The sequence below is a fragment of the Poecilia reticulata genome, chromosome 14 (genome assembly GCF_904066995.2).
Source record: "Poecilia reticulata chromosome 14, P_reticulata-male-v2, whole genome shotgun sequence".
NCBI classification, from domain to species: domain Eukaryota; kingdom Metazoa; phylum Chordata; class Actinopteri; order Cyprinodontiformes; family Poeciliidae; genus Poecilia; species Poecilia reticulata.
The window spans coordinates 21,267,765-21,287,457 of record NC_088843.1 but is presented as its reverse complement, the minus strand read 5'-3'; the positions used below and the strand labels follow the sequence as shown (position 1 = coordinate 21,287,457).

General features: G+C 44.1%; 3 protein-coding genes and 1 long non-coding RNA gene across 6 annotated transcripts; 1 reads left to right on the top strand and 3 right to left on the bottom strand.

Annotated features, from left to right (window-relative positions):
• Nucleotides 1-112: 112 nt before the first annotated feature.
• Nucleotides 113-4,903, bottom strand: LOC103459864 (uncharacterized). Of its 2 annotated transcripts, none has more exons than XM_081615370.1 (9): nucleotides 4,287-4,903; nucleotides 3,092-3,331; nucleotides 2,878-3,016; nucleotides 2,662-2,804; nucleotides 1,982-2,064; nucleotides 1,779-1,903; nucleotides 1,539-1,646; nucleotides 1,216-1,425; nucleotides 113-1,149 (listed from the first exon to the last, which is right to left on the bottom strand). In XM_081615370.1, the coding sequence occupies exons 2-9, from the start codon at nucleotides 3,292-3,294 to the stop codon at nucleotides 838-840; spliced, it is 1,323 nt and encodes a 440-aa protein (XP_081471496.1). In that variant the 5' UTR covers nucleotides 3,295-3,331; nucleotides 4,287-4,903; the 3' UTR covers nucleotides 113-837. The 2 variants fall into 2 exon arrangements, with proteins under 2 accessions (XP_081471496.1, XP_081471497.1); XM_081615371.1 differs by having other exon boundaries at nucleotides 3,092-3,327.
• A 147-nt stretch (nucleotides 4,904-5,050) lies between these two features.
• Nucleotides 5,051-7,013, bottom strand: med31 (mediator complex subunit 31). Its single transcript, XM_008401790.3, has 4 exons — nucleotides 6,847-7,013; nucleotides 6,447-6,521; nucleotides 5,974-6,070; nucleotides 5,051-5,433 (listed from the first exon to the last, which is right to left on the bottom strand). The coding sequence occupies exons 1-4, from the start codon at nucleotides 6,854-6,856 to the stop codon at nucleotides 5,220-5,222; spliced, it is 396 nt and encodes a 131-aa protein (XP_008400012.1). The 5' UTR covers nucleotides 6,857-7,013; the 3' UTR covers nucleotides 5,051-5,219.
• Nucleotides 7,014-9,557: 2,544 nt separating this feature from the next.
• slc13a5a (solute carrier family 13 member 5a) lies at nucleotides 9,558-19,009 on the bottom strand. Of its 2 annotated transcripts, XM_008401791.3 has the most exons (12): nucleotides 18,784-19,005; nucleotides 15,693-15,821; nucleotides 15,477-15,613; nucleotides 15,105-15,349; nucleotides 14,771-14,999; nucleotides 14,370-14,492; nucleotides 14,071-14,283; nucleotides 11,362-11,465; nucleotides 11,173-11,294; nucleotides 10,834-10,995; nucleotides 10,608-10,745; nucleotides 9,558-10,526 (listed from the first exon to the last, which is right to left on the bottom strand). In XM_008401791.3, exons 1-12 carry the CDS (start codon nucleotides 18,895-18,897, stop codon nucleotides 10,398-10,400), a joined length of 1,845 nt encoding a protein of 614 aa, XP_008400013.1. In that variant the 5' UTR covers nucleotides 18,898-19,005; the 3' UTR covers nucleotides 9,558-10,397. The 2 variants fall into 2 exon arrangements, with proteins under 2 accessions (XP_008400013.1, XP_081471832.1); XM_081615706.1 differs by having other exon boundaries at nucleotides 14,771-15,349; nucleotides 18,784-19,009.
• On the top strand, nucleotides 11,475-17,958 carry LOC145554875 (uncharacterized). Its single transcript, XR_014090910.1, has 2 exons — nucleotides 11,475-12,098; nucleotides 17,513-17,958. It is a non-coding gene; the product is annotated as an uncharacterized LOC145554875 (long non-coding RNA).
• Nucleotides 19,010-19,693: the final 684 nt, after the last annotated feature.

Here is a 19,693-nt window from a genome sequence, read left to right as displayed (position 1 = left end):
TTAATAATGAATTTATATAAATTTATTGTGAGTTAAAAGTTGCAATCTGAAGCTGATGGTGAAATAAAAATAAAACAATTAGTAGATAAAATATAAAATAAATTCATCTGCATGGCCCATTTTACACAATAAACTTTATTTATGCCGTCAAAACAGACTAATGGAAATAATTTTATATAGTGATGATAAATGATGTAATACTGAGATAATTATGATGATAATCAGTGTTCAAAGTGCAACATGAGCTAAAGAACTGTTTTCCACAGTGAGGGGGCCACCAGGAGGCGCTAGATGGCCTCAGAAAGATGGATCAAAGATTGAATCTTAAACATCAGAAATTTTTAATCATAATTTTTTAGATGATAAGAAAAACGATCTAATCTGTTTTCAAATCATAATTCTAAAAGTTTTTAAAACATTATTGAAATGTTATTTGTCATGCTCATCTCACTGATTCATTAAGGTGCTTTGCTGCTTAAGATAGCATAGCAGCAAAATGGAAAAGTTTTTAACCAGAAACAAACTGAAGGAACTGTCCAGCAGCCGATTCCTTCAGGAAACTGCTGCAGAGAAACCCTAATAACCTAATAATTTATGACAAATTAATGTAGTAATTACTGAATAGTAACTAAAAATGAGAAAAAACATCCTGCAAGTCGATGTTTCTTGACATGTTTTGGGTTTCTGTTTGGGGAGCCATGGTATGGTAAGGTCTGGGAGCTCCTGAGCTAAAGAATCACAGAGGTAGTTCCAGACCATAACCAGCAGATGGAGCCAGAGCTACAGACAAGATAGAAAGGTTCTCTGGGTCTCAGTAGAACCTACTGGACCTCCTCATCAGCCTATCTGCTCCCACCGGGTGGCGCTCACCAGCCTGTAATTGAACTCCCGGTAGTTTTCTGGGTGAACCTGTCTCTGCCTCCAGACCTCCTCATAGAGGCTGCGGACTGCTGGCTGGAGCGGCGGGAAGCCGGCGGAACCGGCAAGTGAGTCGCAGTATTCCCATTGGTCCCGGTCCAACTTCAGCAGGTGGTGGCGCTGGACCCCGGCCTCCAGTTTTCTCTGCTGCTCCCTCTGCACCGCTTCCTCCATCTGCTCCTGAGGCGGCACGGCAACCTTCCCATCCAGCACCGCCAGGGCGAACTGGACCTGAGGAGAGCAGAACCGTCTGAGACCGCTCCCCAAGGTTTTTCACTGGCGGATGCTACGGCTCACCTGGCAGTTGAAGTTGGGGAAAGGGCAGATGATCTTACAGATGCCGATGAAGATCAGTGAAGGGAAAGCGGGAGGCATCATGTAGCGGTACAGAGGGGACACCACATGGTTCTGGATCTCCAGACCCAGCTGGGCCGAGTCCAGGAATGGGTAGCTGAAGTTGTACCCAGTGCAGAAAATCAGAACATCGGCCTGACACACAGAGCCATCCTGAGGGGAACATTTGAACCAATCAGAGGGAGGTTTCACCTTAACATGAAACATTCTAAGGTTATGGAACCAGAAACGAAGCCAAAGTGATTGGTTCTGCAGGACGGGCTCACCTGAAGGCGGATGGTTCCGTCGTCCTGGACCGCCACCACGCAGCATGCCTGCTGGATCCCAGGAGGAAGAGGAACGGTCAACGGAGGGTTCCGGTGACTCAGAGTCACCTGCAGAGAAAACACTTTCTCATTATTTGATTTGGACTCTGAAGTCATCGGACAGGAACCAGGAGGACACATTAAGCTCTGGAGAACTCTGAGTTAAAAATGGTTTATGGTTTTAATGAACTCTGATGGTACCTTGGCTCCAACCTTGACCAACTCAATGGAAATATCCAGTCCGGAAGCTTTTGCTCCCAGAACCACCACTGTCTGACCCGAGAACGGCTCAGCGAAGCGGTACGAGTGACTGTGGAGAACCGTTCCTGCAGACACACAGCGTTTATCGAAAGTCTTTACTCTGTTTCACCTGCTGCGGTCCGTGACTTAGAGAAACAAGGTACCTTTAAAGTTCTGTATTCCCGGGATGTTTGGGATGTGAGGGTCCGAGTAATGTCTGAGGAGACAGACATTCAACCTTTGAGATCTTACGTCGGAGCAACAGTGAACCGTTCCCAGTTCAGATTCCCAGTGGCAAGAGGTGGAAAAACATTCTGTTTTCAAGCCGTATGAGGAATTACAAGAAACATCAGGTTTCCCTGTAATTCTGTGGTTAGAAAATGATAATCTGAAACGTTCCAACCAACACAATATTTAGTGGAAGATAATGCTAAATTATTAAAACAACACAGTATTTAGCAAAGGCTAATGGTAAGTGACACAATATATCATGAGAAGGTGGAGAGTAGAAACCGTCAATGTCAGTGACCCTTATCACTGACATTGATAAGGAACAGAATTGAGGAAAGGGTGAGAGACTCATGTCATGTTTATGGCCTCTATAGTGACTTCTATTGCCCAGCGCCACCTTTGCATCATGACTTGAGGCAAATTCACGACGATGGTCCAAAGCGCTCAACGTTAAACTGGATCAACCAGAGAGACCGGGCAGAACCATCAGAGGTGAGCCGATACGCTAACTGGGTTTGTTGAAGCTAACGGATTTTATAGCCAATATGAAAACATGCTTCTGATTTTTCAACTAATTATCATGTAGATACCATGGTAGCAACCCGCTACACACCCTGAACAGATGAACACCGCATCAAATGTCTCCGTTTTCCGATGACCCGTTTGGTCTGATGATGTCACTTCCCATGTGACCTTGCTCTCCCCGTCCTCTGTTGTCATGGAAATTGGCATGACGTTTTCCACCGCTGTGTCAAACTGATGATGAAGGATAAATCGGTTATCTTGACTGGGATGGTTACCGGACTCCGGGATCAGCGGGAAAACTCACCCGGATGTGAGGCCAGATCCGGAAGTTCTCACAGTACCTCTCCAGGTATCGCTGGACCTCCTGGTGGGACAGGAAGCTGCTCAGCTCAGGGTCAAAGGGGAAGTCAGGGAACATCATCACCTCTTTGGGCAGGTTGGTTCTGTTTGGACACAGAACTTGGTCACAACTCATGAAGAGTCAGATGCGCCCCCTTCTGGCGGACAGGTGACCCTACCTGAGGTCCCTGTACATGCTGCTGAACACCGGCCTCCCGTTGGGATACGTCCCAATTCGCTCCTCGTAGCACCAGGTCCCACCCACATTCCCGCTGAGCTCAAACACCACTGGTGGGGCAAAGCTGGTGGGGCGGGACAGGATGTGGCGAGCCGCACATAGTCCGGCCGCCCCCGCTCCAACCACCGCTACTCGCTGCAGCATCCTCTGGTTCTGGTCCAGAGGGAGGGGCTGGACCTTCCTGGACAGAATCATTCCCACATTTAAGAGCCTGGACGGGTCCACAACACCGCCGTCGCCATATTCTGGGATGTTATCCTGCTTCAGGATTGTCTTTAATCCTCACAGATAAAAATATGTACATACACCCCCACTGATTATTGTTTACATCCAGTGGTAGGCACTGCTAACCTAAAATCTAGGTGTGCTAGCTGTAAAGCACTAATCATGAACATAAGTTCTACTAATGCTAAATGGCTTAACCAACATATTTGGCATAAGCTAATGCTAAAGTGCCAAATCAGCATATTTCGTATAAGCTACTGAAGACCTAAATCAGCATGATGTTTTGTGCAACGCTAATGCTAACATGCTATACCAGCATAATATTTCGTATAAGCTAATGCTAAGATACTATGACAACATAATGTTAGCGTAAGCTAAGGCTAATGCTAAACCGCTACACCAACATAATATTTAGCGGAAGCTAACAGGGGTAGGTGGGTGGAGTTTTACTTTTGGATTGTTGTTGTACAAGAATATTTATTTTAAAAATATATATTAAGTATGGTTATTTTATTTGGAATGGAAAAGTGTGACATTAGTGATACAGAACTTTTATTCGTTGTTAACGTTTTTTTTTTAATTACTCAACAGGATATCGGTTGGTTTCATAACGGCACTCATCTGACTGAACCCAGTTTGGACTTTGTCCTCGGGAAGACAAGACCGAGGAAACCACGGGGTCACTGATTCACAGAACCGATCAACTTTAATCCACATAACATGAATCAGCAGAAAAACAGAACCAAAACATCTAAAACAGAATCGCCCAAAGACAACTTGGGAATCCTTCTAACTTTTTAACTAGTCTGTAACTATCCTGTTGCTAGCCTGATAACGGTGGTGCACTGAGCGCTTTAAAGCATCTATAATCGGTGATTAGAGTCATGTTGATCAGTAAAATCATCCGGTACCGAGTATAATGTCCAGCTTGGTTCCCTGCTGCTCTACGGAGCTGAAGACGGAAGGCGCGTTTCTGCCGGGGCGCGATTCACTTCACAACACCGGAAGGTTGATAACGGAAGCTGAAGGAGTGTTACAGAGAGAATGGTTCACCGTGTTCCCGAAGTAACAGAGGAGCTTCCGCTCTGAACCCTTCACAATGAAGGTCCCAACAAAACACACATTTACTGTTACTGGTCACATTTCAAAAAGACATTTTATTGTTCACTTTTTAAATTATGCTTTGAATGTTGAGGGATATAAGCTTTGTTTCTTTTATATGGGCCAAAATGAAGTAATAACCAACTAAAAACATGTTTGTTCTTTTTGCAATATCTCATGATTCTGAGATAAAATAACTTCCCTGCAGGGATTATTACTAAGTATAACCATTTTATTCTTCTAGAGCAGCACCTCATTATGGCAGCATGTAGGAGCACATCTGCCACATTGGTTCTGATCTGTTCTTTTCTAGACATGAGTTAATTTTCTGGTTGAGGCATTTTTAATGTTTGGTCATTTATTCTGTATGGTTCTGGATCAGATGGAAATATTTCTGATCTTACCTCTTTAAGATTATCTCACTCTGAAGATATTTGGATGATTTGAGTTATGACAACATTTTATTTCTGTTTGGGATGATAAAGTCTTAAACTGAATCTTTGTTCTCAGCAGACAGAAGCTGAGAGTTGGTCTGACCGTGTTTCCAGCGCTGCAGCATCTCCAGGAAACAAACTCAACCCAAACTTTTTATTAGAAAAGAAGAAGAAGAAAGGCAGCAGAAATAGGAAGTAAACACAAACTACTGCAGCAGGCCAGGAAACCTTCAGCTTGCTGCAGCTCTTTCCCAATCAAGTCTCCAGCCGGTTCTGATCCGGTCAGCGTCCGTCCACAGACAGTGTCCGTCATTTGGCGGCGGCATTGCCGTGCTGCGGCGGCTGCTGTGGCGCCTGCTGCTGCTCGGCCAGCGCCTGCTGCAGCCGCGTACGTTTCCTGGAGTAATGCTGCCAGTGCAGCAGCTGCTGTTCATCGATGAACTTGGCACACTGAGCGTTGACCAGCTCCTTCCTGAAGTGTTCGTACTGCAGCAGCTCCAGCATGTGGAGGCAGTGGGGGTACCTGCAGGAGGAGGGAGAGAGTGAGCACCTGGCCTATCCACTGAGAGGTAGAGAAGAAGAACTAGAGAAACTAGAAGAGCTACACCAACTAAGTGAAGAACTATGAAGAATCACTAGATAAAGAACTACAAAAATAGAAAAATACCTAGATGTTGAAGATCTAGAGGAGGAAGAATTAAGTAGAAGTAGAGGAAGAAGAGTTGTGTGAGTCCATCAGAGTCCATAAACCCCCATGAGGGTTGGACTGGGTTCAGGTTCTACCCTCTGATCCAAACCGGGTCGTCCAGAACCTCTCGGGATGATTTCCTCACTAGAATCCGGATCAGGTCTAATTCTGCTCTCCAGAACCAACAGTACCAACATTTAAACTCATAATCTGAACTGTTTCAGTAAAACTGCTCCTTGAATTGGACCTAAAACCTGAACAGGTCTGAAGAACCTTCCTAGAGTTTTGACCCTGTTTGGATCGGAGGTCATGGTTCCACTATGTAGCAAGTTCTGATGAATCAATTGGACCTGGGTCAGAGGTTCTGGAGCTTACTTGAGGAACTTGGCGTATTCGGGTTCCTTCCAGTACAGCAGGTACTTGAGGTAGTTGATGAAGGGTCGGTCTCTCAGGAACCCTCTCTGGGCCAGAACTGCAACACAAACACATGAACCGGGTCAGCCGCAGACAGACAGGTTCTACAGCAGAACCGTCTCCACAAACCCCCATGCTCTCTGTGTTTTGTGGCTCCAGTTAGTTCTGAACAGAACCAACCTGGTTCTGACTCAGAAAGGATCAAACACTGACTAAAGGTTACTGCAGGTCAGTCTTGTGAAACCCAAACGGTTCTGACTTGGATTCTGCAGGAACTGGAACTCATCCGGATCATATAAAAAGTTTTTGACTCTCTTCCAGATGAACCAGTTTGGGTTTGGTTCCGGTTCTGCTCAGAATAAACCAATATTTTGGTTAAAACGGTGAAATGCTCCTTTATGGCTCCACTTGTGGACTGAAACCGGGTCACTTACAGTTCAGGTAGTTCGGGTTGGCCAGACACTGGACGAACTCCAGTTCGGACTGGAACCGGTTCTTAGCCTGGTCGTCTGGAGGACAGAACAGAACAGAACCTGACCCAGCAGCGAGCAGCAGCAACAACCAGTAAATGATCTATTTAACAATCAGCTCCTGCTCTCTCCACCAGACTCCCGTTTTTTAAAAAAACAACATAATTTTAAGGCCAGTTTGTTTTTATTCTACATAAAACTCTTTTAGGTAACTAAAAACACTGAATAATAAAACTTTACAGATTTCCTTAACCACCGGCGCAACATATTTTAACCTTTCACTCATTTTAATAACGATGACATTATCTAAACAATTAGCTTCTTAGCATGCTCTCAAAAGAAGATGACAACAACGTCGACTAACCAGATTCCATGGCAACACGGATTCTCCGACCAGATTACGAAGATAATCTCAACAAAAAGATGCTACTTAGAGACTTTAATACTCAGAGAGTTGATCTTTGTTGGGGTTAGTTGTCCGCCATCAAACATTCATCGATATAACCGTCGTGTATCCACGACTTTTTATTTCAATTTACGGCTTATGTTATGCAGTATCTGGACACCAGATGGAGACATTTAGCAGCCACAGAGAGATGAACTGGGATGAGAAAAAGAAAGCAATAAGGACGGAAGTTAAAGAACTTTCTGAATGTGTTTTCTCAGTCAGTATTTTTTTAATAAAAATATTAAAATATTATGGTCATCTATCTAATGATGTGTTTGTCCCACTTTTGCTGGCCCGACCCATTGAGAAATGGATTCCTCCAGACCCCTAAAGGTGTTGTGGTATTGGGTATTAAGACTTGTGGAGCACATCCTTGAAAAGTTTAAAATCAACTTATTAAAGTATAAGACTCATAGAAAACCAGTCCGTGTATGGTTCGTTCTTTTCTTTTTTCTTTTTGCAATTGCCGTTATTCTAATTTTGTTTTAAAAACGAAAAAACAAAAAAACACATGGTTGTTTTGTTTTTGCAATTTTTTTATTTTGAAACGAAAAAAAACAAAGAACGAACCATACACGGATTTAAACCACATGCTTAACCGCCTTTTTCTACTTTTTCTATACCAAACTGAAATAGGTGGTCATCTCATTGCTGTGCAAATGGTACATTATATATATATATATATATGATGCAGTGAAATGCGGTCAGGGGAGGCAGGTGAGGCACAGCCTCACCTGTCATCATGGAAAAATATATTATAATAAAATCATTTCTATTGCTATTTTCACCCTGTGGTTTGTACTATAATGATTTTTTCGTCAAAATCGCTGGATTTTCGCTTTTTCCCATTCAAATGCTCAGAAACGAAGCCGGTGAGGCAGCAGCGAGCTGAGCCTCACCTGGGATTGCACAACCTCTCGCTAACTGCACTTGCTGGCATTCTATGGGAGCATGTTCGTCCTGTCTGTACGCCGGCAATAAAATTGCTAAAAAACATTTAATATATGGACTAATTTTCCATAATCTAGTTTATGTATATAATGTACAGTGTTTTTTTTTTGTCTCCAACTGTGTGTGTATCTTGTTTTGTGTGCGGAAGAGCGATAAGAAACGGCAGAGAACAGACTGGAGGTGAGGCACTCATGATCCCAAATATTGTGACTGCACAACTGCAGAGTAAGACACAGTGAGCTAGCCATGGAGCTCGCCAGACAGCAAATAAGTAAAGTACAGCGATATATTTGTTTTCTTCTCTCTTCTGACGTCAATATGAAAGACTACATTTCTACACTTAAACAGTTTTCTAAAGTGGATTTTCAATTGAAGCAGGAGATAATAACTAAAGGAAGACCAACACCGGAGCTGAAAGTTTTGCTTCGAGACAGTTGACGATATTTAAACGGAGTAGAAAAGACATGTCGAGGATAGACTTGGCTTTGGATGAACGGATATTTTTGTGCAGAATTAGCGGTGCATGGATTTCATTGATAAGATAAGACAGCAATAAGATGTTTTTTAGTTTTTAAATGAAATGTGCGTTTTGTGGGCTACAGTTTGTATGTCTAAGTAATTCAGTAAAGTAGAAGCGGTAGCTAATCTAGTTTTTTTTTGGTGTTAAATCGTAAAACATTAAGTGGCATTGTTGTCAGTTGCTATGGCAACGAGTCTGCTTGTAGCTTGGCGGATACAGAGCGAGAAAGTGCTTTCTCGCTCCCTTTGCTGCGGATCACATCACGAAATTAATACCTACATTAAGTTTCACTGAGTTAACGCGTCTATGGATGACATGTAAAAGATGAGTCTTTTTGCCCCACAGCGTTGTATGCCTGTGCGAAATTTCCGTACGTCCAATAACATGCATGGTGTCTATAATCGTAAATCGTATAATCAACCTCACCAGCATTGAACCTCACTGCACGTCACTGATATGGTGCTATATATATATATATATATATATATATATATATATATATATATATATATATATATATATATATATATATATATATATATATATATATATATAATTTGTATATATATATACACTGGTTAAGACATTGAGTCTTAACCAGTGATGAGCAGATATTAGCAGTCACATGATTTTTAATATTCTTTAACTAGATTATTGTTATAAAACACGGTCTGTGGATGTTCTGAACGCCGATTGGATGAAACAAAAACATGACTCACTGAGGTAAATTTTGTCACGTTTATTTACAGATGAACTTTTCCATATATAAAACTGTTGGCAACATGATGATAGAAAACTCTGCAAATTACATACAGTATGTACATAATAAAGTATCTATAAATATTTATATTTAGTAACACATAGCCGATCCTGTGCAGAGTTCATCAGCTGCATTAAATCTGAGTTTCTTCTGTTTACTGACTGTAAATTTAAAAAGTAAAATAAAAGAAAACCAACCTAAAAAAACAAAGAAACACAAGAGTCAATTAAACCTCTTCATCACACTTCTCGTCATTACCATGGTAACCTTTGGTTTGGTTTGCTTCTGCAGTGAAAAACCTGCAAAAAAACCTGTTAGTGGGAAACATGATGCATTGCGGGGAAATCCATCAGGAAGTGAGAAAGGTTTGTGATTTAAAGAAGGAGGAACTCATGCCCTGTTTGGACCTTAATCAGAACCATTTGAGCTTACAGAACCCAATTCTGTTAGCTCTGTTCTGTTAGTCCTTTTATTAGTTTTTTTCATGGGTTTTCCATCATTCTTCAGCTAAACAACTCAAAATGAAATTTAAGTTGCACTAGTTTGAGTCTATTTTTCTGTATGTGAACTGGATGTGTGTGTACAAACATTCATGAAAGTCTGTGTAATCCCTGTATAATCCAGTGTAATCCAGTGTAATCTGATTAATGATAGGCTGGCAGTGGTATTTGAGCAACCAACACTGGCTAATGAAAAGGAGACTACTAGCGTTAGCTTTGTAGAGGCTGGTGACTAGCATGTCTAGGCTGGTCATCCAGCCTACTACTTCCTCTGCTGCCTATTAGCACAGTTTGGCTAGAAATAGCTTTGGAGAATCTAGCATTAGCTGTAGATAGGCAAACAACTAGCCTCCAAAGCCTGGTCAATGCTAATGCTAGGCTATCAAATTCTAACACTAGCCTGTTGGTACCAATGGATAGCAAAGTAATATATCAATCCAGTTTGTGACCAATCTCTCCAAAGCTAACACTAGAGAGTAGCTTCCTTCTTATTTGCCAGTGCTGGTTGCTCAGTTGCTGAATCTGGTTGCTTGGTGCCAGCCAGTCATTATTCAGTAGTAGGACTCAGAATGGATGCAGCCTCATGTGATAAAGACATAAACTAGCATTAGATGAGGAAAAGTCCTGACTTCTCTCTGAACTGTGCTGATGAAGTAAAACTGGGAGCGGTTTTTGGAGAACTCTGCGTCCGGAGGCTCAGGACAGGAGGATCCCAGCTGGCAGGAGGTTGTGGGTTCTACATCGAGGAAGTGATGTTGGCCCACAAGGGGAAAGAGTCCAGAGAAAACAGGGCACGCCCCCAGCTGTTGATGGCCAGAGTGATGCAGCAAATCCCTATGAGGTTCATCACCACGCCGGCTTTAGCCTGTGGGGGGCGCCATGCAGCACAACAACAGGTTATTATTGTGGATCTTCCTTTGCTCTCACAGACAGGGGACGCACTCACCATGTCTGACACTTTGAGGTAGCCGGAGGAGAAGACGAGGGCGTTGGGGGGCGTGGCCACTGGCAGCATGAAGGCGAAGGAGGCACTGAGGGTGCAGGGTAACATGACGTAGAGTGGGTTCAGGCTGATGGACTGGGACTGGACCAGAACACAAAACAAAACCTGCTTTTACTCTATGCCGACCACAACCAGCCGTTGGCATCATGCTTAGACCTGCGGCTGTTACCATGGAGGCAAGGACGGGCAGGAAGAGCGTTGCCGTGGCGACGTTGCTAGCGCACTCCGTGAAGGTGGTGACGAGGAGGCAGATGATGATGGCGATGGCCCACGACGGGATGGAGTGCAGCGGCGTCATCTGATTGCCGAGCCAGCGGGAAAGACCGGACACCTGTAAACACGTAAATAGACATGATTCCTCCCAGAAGCCTCGTGTTTCTGGAAAGTGACTGGACTACAACATGATGAGGTCATGACTCAGGAATTTAAACTGCAGTGGATCTCTGCCTGTTCACTGAATTTTCTCTGGAATGTAACTCCAAATCATTTGTGTAAAAGTGAAGTTCACCTCGCTGCCTTTAGCCAGAGCAAAGCCGCCCCCCAGCAGGAGGATGACGTCCCAGGGCATCTTGTTCTGGGCCACCTTCCAGGTGAGCAGCGAAGGGGAGGGGCCTTGGGACTGCCGGCTCTCTAATGGGAGGAGAAACAGCTCTAACTGCGTGTGAATCCCAGGAAGAGTGAGCTGAGCGAGTCTTACCAGAGTCGGAGGACCGCCAGAAGCAGAGGTAGCGTGGCGGCTTGGAGGGAAGGATGAACATCAAGAGGGTGATGAACAACGACACGGTGGCATCGCTGACGAACCTGCAGAGACACACAGAACCGGACTGAACTTACAGAACCCAGCAGAACTTAACAGAACCCTTTGAACCACGTAGAACTGGGTTTTTGTCAATGTAGGAAATGTCTCTGATCTCCTGATCAGCTGCAGTCTGAACCTCATGGACCCGACTTGCTGGGTTCATGAATGACCCAACTGTTTGCACACACTCAGCGACCCGGTCCGTAAAGGGGACTTGTGCACAGAGTCTCCACATTGCAGCATCTCTCCATTTGACCTCTGACCTCTGCAGGGCTTCCATTCTTGAATAAAAGGTCTCAGTTCAGCTCAGGACAGAAGCTGATTAACGTGACTGGAATCCAGAGCCGCCCTGGTTCTGGTCGGGTTTTACTAGATATAAAACACCTCAGTGTTGGTGTTGGGGAGGTGGGAACAATATTAGCAGAACCTCAGGGTCCAGAACTTGTAAAATATATCAGCCAACACTACATTGTTCTCATGTGATGTCACACATCCAGGTACATTGTGGCTGCCATCTTGGTAGGTATCCATAACTAGCTGTTATGGCAGTTGCTGTGGAGTTACTATGGAAACAATAAACGAGCCACAAGCTTAGAATTAGCTCTCGCCTTTTTCCTATCCTATTTACGAACAATGTAAGTAATTACAACTATTACTCAATGACAGTGTTTGAGTTCTCTACTTTCTCTTTGTTGATCTCAAAGCCATGGTCCATCTGCGCTCTGTGCTGCACTTGCCTACATAGATGGCGGTTCAGTGGAACGGATCACTTCCGGTTCAGACTTGTGTGAATTCTGTATTACTGCACTCCAAACGGTCCTTTGGCATGTAAATGTTTTACACAGTAATGTTGTGATGATGATACATTCATGAGAAATGGAAACTGGATCGAGGGTTGGGCTGGACTATTGTTCAGATTCAGATTCTTTCCAGATTCAGATTTTCCTGTGATCCAATGTTTGACCTGTAACCCCAGAATCACTGAGCAGTTGGAATGAACTTGATGTTAATTGAGGTTCTGCAGCAGGTTGGGGTGAAGACTGGACATCTGGACTCACATCTGTAGGATAAACTGGTTAGCGATCTGAGCTCTGAACATCTGGACCAATCAGACAACTCCTTGTCTCTGAGCAGAACAATGTCAGGTCTCTGCTGCTGTTTCCTCAGCTGAAGGTCACAGCAGGTCCTGCAGAGGGGGAATCTGACCCGTATGTTTGTATGACCTGCAGCTGAACAGCTCTGATCCGATGGATCCTGCTGGGTCCCACTGCTGGACATCGGCTCCGACTTACAGGAATTTCCCCAAAATTTTCCACTTCTGCTCAGAGTTTCTCAGCAAACCTTCCCACCAGGTAGACCAGTAACTTGCTGGCCTCTGAGTGCCATCATACAATCTTTGCAGTTTATTGAGACAAAAGGTGGAGAAGTTCCAGGGGTGTGAAGACTTTTGTTCTACATAAAACAGTGAGATTTAAAGACTTCACACTGCCGGGGGTTAAGTCCCTGCATTTTTTCTGAGTTCTGGAGTTTAGACCCTGGATCTATCTGGGTTTAGCACTTCCTATTCTCTGTAATGTTATTCTTCTCTGAAGCTTCTTTCAGATGTTTTTTTTTATTATTATCAGGGTCTCTGCTGTGTCCTCTGATGCTGTTGGACGTTTTGGACTGTTTGTAGACTTTGTCCTCTGACAGCTTGTTTGCATTATAACCTGCTGCCTCACATTTACCGTGACCTGAGGAGACACTGTGAGCTTTAAAGCTGTAGGATGTCCTCTTCTCTTTGGCTTTCATTTTCTAGTATTTGGCCTTTTTGCTTCTGGTATTTGGCTGAACTGAAGGAATGTTAGATCTGGAAGCTGAAACTAGAACAACTTGTTTTTTAATTCAACAGTCCAGGTCCAGTGTCTCCTAGTTGTCTCCAGGTTGTTTGTAAGGTGCGTCCTGGTGGTGCATCTTTTCACTGAGGAATATTTCTTCTACAGTAATGCTCAGTTTAATGTTTTATGTCAGACTTTGTGTCCTACTTAAAGTTGACCTTTGATCTGGAGTCAGCCGAGTTGTGCAGGTGATCAAAGCCAGTGCAGCGTCACGGGTCAAAGTCGGTGGTTTAAACCATGGACACGTTTCCCGTGTTTGTTCTTCGCCTCTGGTTCCTGTTTGTTCAGGACGCTTTTGACCTGAGGCGAGATCAGTTTGGATTCATTCATTCATTCCTCTGACCTTTATTTATGTTTTACACTTTATGGACCCTAGAAAACACTAGTGGACCCTAGTGGGCACTAGTGAAGCCCAGTGAACACCGACCTGTAGAGCTTTGCCTCAGTGGATTATAGACTAGGAGATGTGAAGAAGACCTTATGGAGACAGTTTACTAATCAGATGTAAGCTAAAGGATCATGTTAGACTTGGTTTTGTTTGCAGGACTCATGCATCTAGAACCCCATCCATGTTGCTTTAGAAATGAGCCATGCATTCTCACATAGAACCGGATCCAGACTGAAAGACCTTTGGGATTTCAACCCAGGACCAGTTTGCTACAAAGCGCTAATGCTAGCCATTGCTTCTGTATAAATCATCTTCACTTGGCTGAACTCCACAACTACTCACTGTGTTTTGGCGTTGAAGAGGTGGGTGGCCCAGCCGTCCATGAAGCGAGGGTCTCTTGTGAACCACAGCACCACCATAAGGATGAAGAGTGCCAGGATGCTGATCTCACCATAACTCATGGGTCCTAGCTGCCTGTGCTCCTCCTTGAGTGCGTCGTACGCGGCCTTCTCCTTGTCGGTCTGGGTCGAGCCGCAGCCCAAGGTCTTCTTTAGGCTGTAGAGGAAACAACAGAACGAGGTCAGGTCAGGGGTCTGCGACCAAGACAAGCCGTCTGTCTCTGGTTTGGAGGAGTGACTAACTTCCAGTCGATGAAGAGGAAGTGCAACCAGAACCAGGACAGGGTCAGCATCAGCAACATGGTGGGGAAGGCGAACACGAACCATGATACAAAGTTGACCACATTGCCGTTCTGAGGAAACAGTCTGCAAAGAAGACAGAAATCACCCAATCAGCTGCTGGGAAGATGAAAACACCTTAATGTGGAGATCCCAGTGGAGTCCGTTCCCTGAAAGAACTTTGACAGATCCTCCATTGGTGGCTTTTGGGTCAGCAGGTTCTGCTTCAGCTACTGAATGTCTAGTGATGGAAAACTGGAGCTAGTTGTGTATCTAACTAGCAGCTGGTCAATACAGCAGCAACACCTTGACTAAAACCTCTGGTACTTGTCAGATCTGAGGTTGGGTTTAGTGTTGGTTCTTACTGGTTCATCTGTCCCATCAGAACCAGGTTGGGCCCGGTTCCTGTCAGGGTGGAAATGCCTCCGATGCTGGCAGCATAGCACACAGAAAGCATAAGACCTTTCCTCATCCTCTTCTTCTCCTGCTCTTCATCACTCAGCTCCTCCAGCTCCAACTCCTGGTTAGGTGCCTTGGTGTCTTCTGGGCTGATGACTTCCTCTGATTGACTATGATTAGTTGATAGGTTGAGATCTAGAAATGAATTGATCGCATCAGTTGAAATGTGAACTGACTGGAGGATCCAGGAGGCCGGGACAGGCTGCGGTGCCAGAATCAGCCAGATGGACTGTGTTGTACCTTTGCTTGGGATGTTTGGGTCGGCCATTTCCTCGATGCTGATGGTCTTCTGCTGATGCTCCTGCTGCACAGACACAGCCCTGCTCTGGATCTTCACCATCTCCACGCCAACGCCAACCTTGTTCTTATTGTCAAGGAGCTCGTCGAGGACAGCCTGCACGATGGGGACCATCATAGCGGTGGTGGCTGTGTTGCTGATCCACATCGACAGGAAGGCCGTGACCCCCATGAACCCCAGCATCAGTCTGAAGAGATTGAGGAAAATGGATTTTACCCATACAGAAACATTAATTGCTAATGTTGCTATCGTTATATTAAACAGGTGACCTTTGACCCAAACCCCCTCAGATAGGCCTGAACCCGGAGACTCACAGGGCAGGTCGGACTCCGAACAGCAGCAGAACTCTGAGTGCGATCCGTTTGTGGAGGTTCCAGCGCTCCACACCCAAGGCCACCATCAGTCCCCCCACAAACAGCATGTTGGTGTCCTTCATGTACTGCATGCACACCTGAGTTCACATCGTACAGGTGAGACAACAACAACACGGACACTGCAGAGCTTCGGGTGTGGAGTGTGCCCACTCTTACCTTTTTGGACTCCATGATGCCGAGCGCCGGGAACAGGATGGTGGGCAGCAGCGCCGTCACCGCCAGAGGTAGAACCTCCGTGCACCAGTACACTGCCATGAGGGCGATGACATACCCACAGGCCGCTTCCTGCACACAGAGACAGCTGGGACTTCAGTATTCCAGTGTTCATCAGAGACTGGAACAAACAGAACTAACTGATGTATAGAAATACAAACTCCATTCAATCCACAATCCACAGACAGATTCAACATCAATTACATCCCAGATCCTGAACAGGTGATTAGATTGGCAGAAGACGGCAGACATTGGTTGGCCTGTGCATTTATGTCAACAACATCTGAACCATTGTTTACGCAATGAGACCGTAGCTGAGAAATAAATGATTCCATGGTCCAACCTTGAGGTCCAAACGTTTTATCAACTGTGGCAGAAGATCTCAGACAGCGTCAACTGGACAGAGCAAACCGCAACTAACAGCTCTAGCTGGAGATTTTGGAGAAACTGCTTGCCCAGTGGTAGACAAACTAGATGATATCATTGGTCGTTGATCACAGATCCTACTTGGCCCACAACTTTTCATGCCCTCATAGTCAGGAACACACTGCCAGTGGAGACGGATCCAACGTGGGAGAACCTGACCAGATGTCTACCAGCCAGAGGGAATCTAAGGAGAGGAGTTTAGGTCCGAATGGACCTAAAAGTTGGATGGTGACAGAGTCGTCAAGTGCAGGAGAGTGGATTGAGTCGTTGCCTTGCAGCAATCCCTCCTCCTGAGCCTAATTCAGTTGATTCATTTAATTTAGTGTTTGCTTTAAACTTGACTTCAGTATTTTTTTGTCTCTGTGGTGTTGATTTCAACAATTTCACATCAGTTCCCCAGTTTGTGCTCAGGTCAATTCCCAAACAAAATACCCAAAGAGAGCAGGAAGGTTTTCTCTGTTGGGATGAATTTTGGATGAATTTCATTTTGTGACATTAAGTCTGAATCATGTTGGGTTTTTCCCTGTTTTGTGCAGAAATGCACGGCTTCAGTTGGAAACTTGAGGGAAAGACATGCATGATGATGAGGTGAAATGAGGTGTGAAGCTTCGGAGTTACAGAGAGGCCGTTCAGCGTGCGGCTCAGTCCAAACACACCTTCACTGCTTTCATTAACCTTTGCTCACACATAGGGCCAGCATGGAACCGCTCAGAACCAGCTGGCCTGGAGCTGCCCAGACAAATAGGCAGCTGAAATAAAGCAGAGCTTGATTCAAATGTTCCTTAAATTGATCTGAATTGTCACCCAGTAATCTGTAGGTTATGCTCCTGACTCTCCATTCGGACCTAAACTCCTCTCTCTTTTAATCATCACTGATGCTTTAATTAGTTACTCTGCACCAGCACTAACTGGGGCAGAGTGTGCCCCAGTTACTGCCACCTAGTGGCCATGCTGGGCATCTGTGGTTGTTTTTGCTTCTTTCCCGAGTATCGAGTCGTTGTTGGTTATTTTATGATGTTGGAAGTATGATCCTCCATTTCCCAGAAGACCTGACGATCCAGCCTTGTCTCTGCCCATTGAACTGCTGTCTGAACTTTTTCCACTTCCATAATGTGGTCCTCCTCCTTCTTTAACAGATTATAATCTGACTAAGCTGATCTGAAATGTCTGAGATCTCTGTGATTAGGACGGACAGCAGATGGTTTCCAACAGCAGCATGAAGTTTTTCCTGTCAGGTTCATCCTGTTGGTCTCAGACGTAACGAGGTTTCTGGTCTCCAGGAGAACAGATGCTTTTTCTCAACTTTCTGAATTTTTGTTTCTGTTTTTTTTTTCCAGGGATCTCCTGACCTGTTTAATAGATTTCTCTACATTGGTCAATCAGTGACAGAAAGTTGTGAATGAAAGTGGCTGTTCAAACAACCAGCAGCAGCATATCAACACAGGTTACTGATAACGAGACTCATCCTGCAGAAACGGTCAGTCACAGAGCAATACGATCAGCGTCATCGTTGTTGGTAATCATCATCATCATCATCATCATCATCATCATCATCATCATCATCATCATCATCATCATCATCATCATCATCATCATCATCATCATCATCATCATCATCACCGCCATTGTCAGATGAAGCTGCTCCTCCATCATGGGCCACTCTAAGGACTCCGTCCAGTCAGAAGTTCTGGGTTCTGCTGTGACTCGTCCATGTTTTACAAACTGACCAGTTAAACTAGTCAGAACCATCAGACACAACAACAAACTAAACTGTTGACTTAGACTAGTTCTGTTGTTGATCTACACTTATCTGTGGTGGTTTTAGGTTTTTAATGATCATCTAATGACTGGTTGAACTGACCAAGGTTAACCAGTAGGTTAAACCAGTTAGTAAAGGTTATACAGTGTGTTCTGGTTGAACCATTTAATCATACTGGTTAGAGAAGTTCCTGCTAATTGGTTTGTAAATTAGACTACTGGTTGGTAATGTAAAGCCTTTATTTCTGGTAACCAGTTGCTCCATTACTGGTGCAGTGACTGGTTCACCTACTGGTTACCTTTCAGAAAACTAGATTATGAATATTTCTCATAGTGGAGTAAAATATCACCACATTCAGCTGGTTAGTAGTTAAATTATCTGCTTAACTAGCTGGTTGATTGACTCAGCTGGTTTCGTCCCAGTTAACTTTAACCTTTCATAGTCTAATCATGACTGGTGGAGCTCAGAGTTAGTGTCTGGTAGTTAGACACTAACAGGGCCAGTAGTAATCTGACAGTTTGCTTTGGCCAGAACATTAGTTAGCTAAACTAATGAAGATGTGTGTTGTGAAGATGTGAAGTGTGTTGATTATCTAAGATGGTCAGAGTAGTGGTTAATTACACTGTTGCATATCCTGGTAATTAAATTAGTTAGTTTACTTACACTGAGCAGTTTGAGATACACAACAGAGGTTTGTCCTCTGTACTGTATACAAAATTCAAAAAAATACAAAAAATTCTAAATAATATTTTGTATTTTTTTGATTTTTAAAAATGTATCAAAAACTAACCAGGTTTAATTATCCTGGTTAGATTAAGCCTGTTAGTTCAGCTAGTTAGTCTGTCTCACCGTGGTGCCGAGCGCCAGCGGCAGCAGCAGAAACGGGGTGCCGACCAGAATCAAGAGTTCCTTTATCTTCCAGAACTGCTGCAGCATTTTGAGGCCCCGAGGAAGAACTGACATGGAGGAAGATGAAGATGAAGATGAAGATGAGTGAATCTAAGAAATCCGGTCAGAAGTCAGAAGCAACAGAACTGATCCTCTCTCTCTGCTCTCTCCAACACTTTGTGATCCATTTCACAGCCGACACTAAATATTAACTGTGTGTCAGAGCACACACACACACACAGGCACACACGCACACACATCTATGCACACACATCTACGCACACACACACGCACACGCACACACACACACACACACACACACACACACACACACACACCATGTCCCTGTAGACTTTATCTACAGGCTCACCAGAACAAACGCAGAAGTGGAAATGGGATCTGTTTGCGTCACGTTGGTGACATTCTTCACCTTCAATAAAAATAAACAGTAAAAATCATCAAAATCCAGCAGATTAAGTTTCAGGTAGGTACAAAGTATCAGGTCGTTCAGCAAACTGCAAAATATAAAGTATTTAATCATTAAATAAGTGTTAACAACTATCTCTGGGTCAGACACAAAACTGTGAAAAAACCAAACCACTGTATGATTGTCTAAAAGTTTAAACCGGAACAAGAACGGCTAAATTATATAAAGCTGAAGACTAATAACACCAGAGCAGAAACAACTAAAACATGTTGGGATGAAATAATCCCATTTAATCCAGGAATCAAAAAGATTTCACCAGGTTCTGCTGGGTTTACCTGACAGGGTGAAATCCTACAGATCCAGATTATCTCTGAAGACTTTTTATATCATAACTCTTAGCTTATTGTTATCATTATTATCATTTGTGAAATGAACCTCAGTCAG

Bases quoted from the DNA above. Each gene is read 5' to 3' on its own strand.
- LOC103459864 (XM_081615370.1), bottom strand. From the start codon at position 3,294: ATGCTGCAGCGAGTAGCGGTGGTTGGAGCGGGGGCGGCCGGACTATGT. The intron at 3,017-3,091 runs GTAGGGTCACCT...GTGTCCAAACAG, and splicing joins AGCATGTACAGGGACCTCAG to AACCAACCTGCCCAAAGAGG. The intron at 2,065-2,661 runs GTGTGTAGCGGG...CTCCGACGTAAG, and splicing joins GCGGTGTTCATCTGTTCAGG to ATCTCAAAGGTTGAATGTCT.
- med31 (XM_008401790.3), bottom strand. The intron at 6,071-6,446 runs GTAAGTGACCCG...TTTGTGTTGCAG, and splicing joins CAACCCGAACTACCTGAACT to TTCTGGCCCAGAGAGGGTTC. The intron at 5,434-5,973 runs GTAAGCTCCAGA...CTCCTCCTGCAG, and splicing joins GAATACGCCAAGTTCCTCAA to GTACCCCCACTGCCTCCACA.
- slc13a5a (XM_081615706.1), bottom strand. From the start codon at position 18,897: ATGTCAGTTCTTCCTCGGGGCCTCAAAATGCTGCAGCAGTTCTGGAAG. The intron at 14,284-14,369 runs GTTAGTCACTCC...TTTCCTCTACAG, and splicing joins TTCCTCTTCATCGACTGGAA to CCTAAAGAAGACCTTGGGCT. The intron at 10,996-11,172 runs GTGAACTTCACT...ACGTGTTTACAG, and splicing joins CTCTGGCTAAAGGCAGCGAG to GTGTCCGGTCTTTCCCGCTG.